At 33.1% G+C, this 8,668-nt stretch overlaps 1 protein-coding gene across 3 annotated transcripts; it reads right to left on the bottom strand.

The window, feature by feature from the left end:
- Positions 1–422: 422 nt before the first annotated feature.
- Positions 423–8,668, bottom strand: LOC128506186 (interferon-induced protein 44-like). 3 transcript variants are annotated; one of them, XM_053476514.1, is made up of 9 exons: positions 8,597–8,667; positions 8,387–8,456; positions 6,437–6,480; positions 5,575–5,608; positions 5,070–5,271; positions 4,458–4,652; positions 4,009–4,180; positions 2,470–2,570; positions 424–2,060 (listed from the first exon to the last, which is right to left on the bottom strand). In XM_053476514.1, exons 3-9 carry the CDS (start codon positions 6,465–6,467, stop codon positions 1,899–1,901), a joined length of 897 nt encoding a protein of 298 aa, XP_053332489.1. In that variant the 5' UTR covers positions 6,468–6,480; positions 8,387–8,456; positions 8,597–8,667; the 3' UTR covers positions 424–1,898. The 3 variants fall into 3 exon arrangements, with proteins under 3 accessions (XP_053332490.1, XP_053332489.1, XP_053332488.1); XM_053476515.1 differs by lacking the exons at positions 8,387–8,456; positions 8,597–8,667 and adding an exon at positions 6,593–6,859 and having other exon boundaries at positions 423–2,060; XM_053476513.1 differs by having other exon boundaries at positions 8,387–8,668.

Consider the following 8,668-nt stretch of genomic DNA (forward strand, 5'->3'; position numbering starts at 1 on the left):
AATTAAATCAAGTCTTTTATTGTGTTGGATTTAATATTAACTGTTGAAAATATAATGTATTCAGCATAAATATTTTAAGCAAAATTAAATAATTTTAAGGAAAACAGTTTTACCTTTACTAGAAAAAAATGTGTTACATTCAATGAATACCTGAGAGAAATCTGGAAGAGATTGATTTATGTTTATTAAATATATGAGACAAATTGACTAACATTAATTAAATATTTAAGTGAACCTGATCTACTTTTATAGATAAATCTTCATCGGCACCTAAATACAGTTAAATAAAAAATTAAATCTACTCAATAATTTTGGATGTCACTTCATTGAAACAATTGTAATATTTCTAAGCTACTTAAATGCTTGTGTTGGGTTACCATAAAAACAACAGGAATAGAATTTAACATTTGTAACATTGACATTTCTTTGCAGACACGATAAACATTGTCCAACATTTTTGCAGCATCAGAAGCTGGTAAAATGGACAGTAACTGCATACTTCAAATGCAAGTACTTCAAAACTGCATGCATCAAAAAAGAATATACTGCCAAATGTTTCATCTGAAACATCAAGAGTTTTTATTTTACCATTAAAACTAGCAAACAGCATTATTCAATTCAATTCAATTCAATTCAATTTTATTTGTATAGCGCTTTTAGCAATTTTCATTGCCGCAAAGCAGCTTTACACAGTCAAAAAAATTATTTAAGTTTGTATGAAATGTGAATTTGTATGAATCAAAATGGTCAGATTATAGGACCATTACAAAGGTGGGCCATATTTATCATAAAGAAACATACAATATTCTGTTACTACACATGTCCCCTTTAATTTAATATTTTATATAGAGCTCAATTCAAAACACAAAAGGTAAATCATTAAGTTAATGACTCACTTCTAGAGCAACAGTTAACTGCTGCTGTGGGGGAGGGGAAGCTAACGCTGAAACTCTGAAACACTGACTAGCCCGGCTGCCTCTTTAAAGAATATTATATACTATATAACACACATTGTAATAAAATTCACACACTGAACTAATTACCATGCTAAGCCGACTTTTAGCCAAATAAAAACAGAGCAGACTTTGAGGACATCTTTGCTTTAAAACAGACTGAGAGGAAAAAGCTTAACTGAATTTAACCACACAATAAAATTTGTATATTTCACAACTGTCTGTAAAACAAAATGTAACTGCTACAAAATTATTTGTACATACTTATTACTAACTAAACAAATCGTACCTTAAGAAAAATGCATATCCTGCAGCATGTGGCACCTTGTCTGGACATAAAAAAAATGGGCGGAAATTGCATGGCAGTACAACCTAGTCTCTCTAAATGAGTAAAATTTACAACATTTCTTTAGTTGTGACATGGCCAGAAAAATGTAATTAAAATTTCAGTTAGTACATTTTATTATGTTCTTGTCACTTATATTTTATTTAACAATTGTTAACTAAGCCAGTCCCACTTTTTACAGTGTACAATCTTTTTCTTGACAATTAACATAGGCCTACATATACTACGTTAATGATAATTAAGTAGTTACCTGATTATGTAAGACACCAAATTAAATTAAATTAGGACAATAATTTATATTTAAATAAATTTTTTAATTAAGACAATAATTTAAATAAACATTAGACAAGTTTTAAATTTAATGCATGTATGTGTATAGAAATGTCAAAAAATTAAAAATCAATACAATGTTAAAAAATCCTTCATCCATTAAGGATTTTTCTCTTGAAATCTTAACCAACAATTTGTACAAGACGGCATCCAGCGAAAGGCCTTTTTTCATGGCTTAAGCTACTTAAAAAGTAGAGTTACATTACAATAAGCATTATACTTGGAACACAAAATACTAAGTTGCTTTCACATGGCTATGCTTAGGTATGTTATATCCTATCCACATAGTCATTGGCCAAGTTCACAATATGTTTCATTGCGGTAAGGATCAGAGTATCCATGTCCTTGTTGTTCTCGAGTTTTTTGCTGTAGTTCTGTACAGGAAAGATGCAGTTAAGTGGAACTCCCAGTCTATTATGACACTCAAGGATCTAAAGAGACGAGAATATGCACCACTTATTATCAGACAACAACACATATTAGCTTATTATTTACAGTCAAAAACTTATTGAAGAATCTTAAGGCAAATTTCTGCAGCTTTGACAATAGAAAAACAGCAGCTTTGACAATAATTCCAGATGTGAGGTAAATCACAGGTCATTAAATGTTATAGGTTTGATATTAACAGTACATTTAATAATCCTGATAGCAACTGAACTTGATCGTCTTATTTGATTTAGTTGACAATTAAACATTCATGGACATAATATTGTGGGAGAATAGTTTATTTTATATTTTATGGTGGTAACAATAACTATGACATTTAATTTAATCATGACTTTTGTAACAAAATGTGCATTTGTCCAAACGACTTTCATCGAATAATATTTTTTTCCTTACCTTCTCGTTAATCTTCCTGCTTTTTTCGATCTTCTTCAGGTCACCCGATACCATTGGACATGCTTTATCCACCATAGACATGACAACAACTTGAGGAATTTCTGTGGCAAGCCACAAAAGTCAGTCATATGTTAAAGGTATTAATTAAAGGTATTAATTGTGTCCAAATTTTTTACTATACAACTATATTTTTAACCTGAATACTTACAGTGCAGTGGAAAGTTTTTTTTTATTTTTATTTTTTAAAGATTATCCATGTAAATACAAAATGCAGTTTTTAAATGATGATTTCATTTATTAAGAGAAAAAAGCTATCCTACTCTACCTGGACCTACAGTATGTGAAATAGTAATTGGCCCCCTTGCTTGCTTTTTGCAAAGCTGAGTTAAATTCCACGTGTCCCAGAACTGTTAAATCCAAAATTTACTTAAATAGAACCTGACTGACAAAGTGAAGCATGCAAAAATATCTAAAAAGCAACATAGTCTTAAGAAATGCAAGAACACATGAAAAAAAAAAAGTAATTATCATGTATGAGTCTGAAAAGGGTTAAAAAGTTATTTCTAAGGCTTTGGGACTCCAGTAAACCACCGTGAGAGCAATTATCCACAAATGGAGAAGACTTGGTGAACCTTTCTAATTGTGGCCGGCTGACCAAAATTACTCCAAGAGGACAATGACATCCAGGAGCTTATAAAGGAACCCAGAACAAAGAACAACGAACTGCAGACCTCACTTGCATCAGTTAAGTTCAGTGTTCCTGATTCAACAATCAAGAGACTGGGGGCAAAAATGGCATCTATTGGAAACGTTCCAAGGCGAAAGCCACAAATCCATCAAAAACACGAAGGGTCATCTCACATTTGCCAAAAAACATCTCGACTTTGGGGCAAATATTCTGTGGATTGATGAGACAAAAGTTAAACTTTCCGTAAGATGTGTGTATGTCCCATCTGGCGTTGGTAGTGTGATAGTCTGGGGCTGCTTTGCAGCATCATGACCTGGACGACTTGACCATTGCGCTCTACCAGATGCTAAATGCTAAAGAAGAATGTCTGGCCATCAGTTCAGTTTATGACCTCCAGCTCAAGCACAATTGGGTTTAGCAACAGAACAATGATCCAAAACACACCAGCAAGTCCACCTCTGGATGGCTCATTAAAAAACTAAATTAAGGTTTATATTTGGCCTAGTCAAATTCTGGACTTAAATCTGATTGAGATGAACAGGCCATTCAAGCTTGAAATGAAAACAATTCTGAATAGAAGAGCGGGCCAAAATTCTCCCACAGCGATGTGAAAGACTAATTTCCAGTTATCTTAAAAGCTTGATTGCTGTTGTTGCTGCCAAGGGTGGCATAACCAGATTTTAGGTTTAGGGGCAATTACCTTTTTTTTTTTTTTTTTTTTGCAAATTGCTAGGTACGTCATCAAGGGGCAAATACTTTTTGCCAGTACTATACACACTATTAACAGAAATACATTTTAGTTATTTCTTGAAGAAAAAATGTTTGTCATTTAAAATGACATGAAGACTCACCTAGGTCTCGTGCTTTTTCTCGAACTGTTCTCATTTTAGCAATAATATTGTCTGACATTATAGTTATTTTGTCTCCTGGTAGAACATGCACCAGACAGTGAACTTTTTCATCTAGGCTTGGGTTCTTTACATATTCATTGCATTCCGAAGTCAGCTCGTTTTCTGGATCAAACTGAAAATGAAGGGGGGGGGGAAGTAATGAAAAATGCTAATTAATAATTAAAAAAACACTACTACTACTACTACTACTTCTAATAATAATAATAATAATAATAATATCTGATGAGTATTTTAACACATAAAAATGACTGGCACATAGCACATTTCATATTTGTAACTGTTATCCAATCATTCTGAATCATGTATAACTATTGTGTCACATCCCGAGTATATAGCTCCACAGTCTATGCATTTTATGAATTCCTCATGGTACTATTGAACCAACTTACCGTATAGCCCTCTGGCACATGACCTTGCATGGCACTGATGATGTCACTAATTTGAACTCCCTTTGAAGCTACTTTTTCTTTCATACCCTTCTCACTAGTCTGCAATGTCTTTGAATCTTCTTCCAGGCCCATGATGTCATTAAACACAAATGAAAAGTCATCATCTTCACCTTTCTTCACCTTGTACGTTGTGTACTAAAAATGAAACAAACAGACAAAACAAGTCTTTACAAAAAAACTGGTCGATTGTTTAGATGGAGCTTTTCAGTTGACTTCGGTCCTAGACATGTGCAATATAATAATTATCCCTAAACAATCTTGAGTATTGTTCTGATTACATACTCTCAAGTGCTTAATCTTCTTCAAGGTCATTCAGACCTATAGGAGAAATTTTGAGTTACTAAATCTTTTAACACACTCAGTTACTGTTTGGTTTCTCTAAGTTTCCTCCTTCTGTCATCTCAGGAAAATTTTCTCACCACCGTCGGATTGTTCATTAGTGATTTAAATCAGCGTCTGTATTCTTGTAAGGCTGCTTTGTTAAAACATCTACTGTGAAAATTGCTATCAAATAAAGCTATTTAATTAAAATTGATTTTAAATTTATTTTACCTTCATAGTAAAGCTGGTTCCTCCCTGTGCATCTACTGCAGCATTGCACACTTGGCGGAATTGAAGGGTCGTGTTAACAGAGTTGATAAAGCTCGACTTCCCAGAGCCTACTGGTCCAATCAGCAAAATTCTGAGACGTTTTACCTTTGAGTTTGGCTTAGAGTGTGCCAGGTTCCAGTTCATTGTATCTCTATTTGACTCACTAATTAAAAGGGTAAACATTGTGTAAGCAAAATATATGCTTTGTTTTAAAACAGAATGTACACTTTGCATAATATAAATAATTAAAAAATATAATAATAATAATAATAATAATAATAATAATAATAACAGCAATAATAATAATCACTAAGCACACTAAGTGATTTACTCCTTCTTCTTGTTTTTTTTAAATAAATTTTTTTGTATTAAAATAGGCAAAACAGTTTTTGTATATATGCTACATAGTACTGTACTGTATATGCTACATGTGTTTGTGAGATTGTTTAAATAGTCATACATTTACCTCCAATCCATAATTCTCCATGGTTTTTCTAAGGCTTGAAAAAGAAAAAGTTAGCATTATTATTATTATTATTTATTTATTTATTTATGTATTTTTTTTTTTTTTTTTTTTGTTTGAGTGTACTGCATCAAACACATGATTATTTCTCTGGAAATTATTAGAGACCAACATTTTAAGAGATACTTATATACACATGTATATCATGTTTTTTGAGGTTATTACATAAAAGGCTATTTAATAGCAAATGGAAAAAGAGTAAAAAAAAAATCCTGAATCTTTAAATTATTTAAGTAGTGTCATTAAAAGCAAGTATTATCAAGACTTAACTCAACTTAAGCTTAAATAAGTGCTGATGCTTACAGTATTTTTATTGGCTCTGTGTTGAAACAGCTTTATACATGATTATGTGTTTAATGTTAATTAGATAATAATAGATAGTAGATAATAACTTTTGCATACTTAAGCCACACTTGAAAATGCATAAATTTCACTTCTTGAGAAAAAAAAAATATTTAAGTCTCACCTGATTATGCTTATATCAATAAAAAATCAAGCTAAAGCTAGAATCAGTATAAGTCCATAGCCAAAAGTTTTTAGAATGACACAAATATAAATTTACACAAGTCAGCCCAGAAGCTTCAAAAAGTAGGGTCAACACTGCAAATAGTGACTCTTCGCATATACTTGATACTTGACCGCATAGGATTTGACACTTATGAAATGCATGTAATTATACTTAAGTATCATCTGACAAAAAGATCTAAAAACACTAAAGCAGCAGACTTTGTAAAATTGTATATTTTTGTCATTCTCAAAACTTTTGGCCACATTAGGTAATCATTTGAAAAACTGAAAAACTTACTTTCTTTCGGAGCTGAGTAACCTGAACCCATGTTTTCTCGTAAGCTGTTAGTAGACACAACAGTGTAAATCTTAACAGAAGTCTCTTCTTTGGTACTAGTTCCAGTCAATTTCAAAACCAAATCATCTAAACTAATAGTAAATTTTACTTTCATACCGTAAGTTTCTATAAATTACACTTTAAAAGAAAAGGTCTTTAAATTACTCTGCTTGAGGCTACTAATTCAGTTGTACAATAAAAAATACAATAAAAAATACAATAAAAATCAAGTCCATACTGATCCAGAGCTATGCAAAAGAATTGAAAACATCTTAATCTAAAGTTGATATAAAGATTATAAGAGAGCTGAGGAGAAGGTGCACATGCACATGTACATTAGTTGCTGAGCTTTACATTCACTTGACTTTCAGTTTTCATTTACTGTAAATTGCAGCCCCTGGAGCTCGATCTGTTCATAATCACATCCCACAAAAATCAGACTTCCTTGAGGTGGAGGTGCAAAGCGACATTGCTAACCACTACACCACCGTGCCAATTCATTTTAAAACGCAGTTAATTCAACTTAGTAATTATGTGATACTTGTATTTACACAGCCACAAAAGCACAAATAAAAACTTTTTTTTCCCTCTGCCCTGTGATCATCCATGCACTCCAGTATAGTTTACCCCACTTATTTTCATTCATCTGTGATAACAGTCAGACACAATACAGTGAAATCTCGGATTGCGAGTAACGCGGTTTGCAAGTGTTCTGCAAGATGGGCAAATATTTTTAATAAATTCTGACTTAAAAAACAAACAAGTCTTGGTTTACGAGTACCAAGTATCATGTATCACACATGCGCTTCTTGTTTTTATGCCGAGCGTCACGTGATCACAACTGAGCTACTGTTTTTCTCTCTCTCTTGCGCTGCAGAATTGTGGGCTGCGATTTACATCTCTCCTGCTGGGTCTTAGTGCGTGTCTCTCACTGGTATAAACGACATCCGTGCACGCGTGTACTGTTTACTATAACAGTGTGACCACGTGTGTGTGTTAAACATATTTAATTTTGTGTCTGTATGCGAGTGTGTACAACGCACGTGTAAAGCAAAAGCAAATCTCATTAGAGAGGTTAAAGATCCATTTTCTCTCTCTGCCTAGATCAGCCTGCTTTATGTGTCTGTGCCCGCGTCATTGGACAACATGCCCCCCCATTACACACACACAGACCCCTCCTACTTTCAACACACACACACACACAGACCCGTTCTACTTTCAACACACACACACACACACACATACAGACCCCTCCTACTTTCAACACACACACACACACACTCTTTCTCTCTGCTCTACACAGAAACACTGCTCTGTCGTGATTCTTTTCAAAGGTAAAGTGCAGGTTAATGTGTTTTACTTTACAGCAGTGATTCCGTTGGTGTGTCGCTTAATCAAGTGTCATTACAGAGATTTCTTGTTTATTTTTCTGATAAAAGTGTTTTCGTTAATGTTTGTGTGTGTGAAGTGGAGGAAGGGTAACTGTGTATGACGAGAAGGGGCTCCTTACTTTAGCTCACACATACAGACACACACACAGCGCCTGCGTGCACAAACAGAAACACTTAAAGTATCTGTCTGGATTTATTTTTAACTTTTTTTTAAAGGTAAAGTGCAGGTTAATTTGTTTTATTTTTACTTTATATTTTGTGTTAATTGTTTTTATGTATAAATTTTTTGGCCTGTGGAATGAATAATTTAAGTTTTTTTATTATTTCTAATGGAAAAATTTTATTTGGTTTACGAGTGTTTTGGATTACAAATTAGGCTCGTAATCCAAGGTTCCACTTTACCTATACTTTTACTGAAGTATTATTTTTCCTAAGGTTTTTTACCACCCTAGTTAACATCTACAATGCAGTACAAATTGTTAGCATATGCTATGAATCTGCATAGAAATGTCTGACTTACCTTTTTCAGAAATTTGAAGTACACAGATTTTGTGACTCAAGACTCACTCCAGGTCCTTAAAACCCCAAAACTACAGTAGAGGAGGTATCACCAACACAAAAATTTGCTCTGAATATTTACAATCTTAAACCTTATGCATGAACCAACATTAACATGTTAATATTTTTAGACTAGTGTTAACAAAACAAAAAGAAAAAAAAGGTTCGGCACCTGATCATAACTATTGTGTCAGTGAGCAGGAAGTGGTGTGTGTGTGCAGTTTTAGGTGTCAGATGCACACCA

The sequence above is a fragment of the Clarias gariepinus genome, chromosome 18, assembly GCF_024256425.1.
Source record: "Clarias gariepinus isolate MV-2021 ecotype Netherlands chromosome 18, CGAR_prim_01v2, whole genome shotgun sequence".
Lineage (NCBI taxonomy): Eukaryota > Metazoa > Chordata > Actinopteri > Siluriformes > Clariidae > Clarias > Clarias gariepinus.

Bases quoted from the DNA above. Each gene is read 5' to 3' on its own strand.
- LOC128506186 (XM_053476515.1), bottom strand. From the start codon at position 6,467: ATGGGTTCAGGTTACTCAGCTCCGAAAGAAA. The intron at 2,571-4,008 runs GTGAGTCTTCAT...GGCTTGCCACAG, and splicing joins AGAAAAAGCACGAGACCTAG to AAATTCCTCAAGTTGTTGTC. The intron at 2,061-2,469 runs GTAAGGAAAAAA...TCGTCTCTTTAG, and splicing joins GCAGGAAGATTAACGAGAAG to ATCCTTGAGTGTCATAATAG.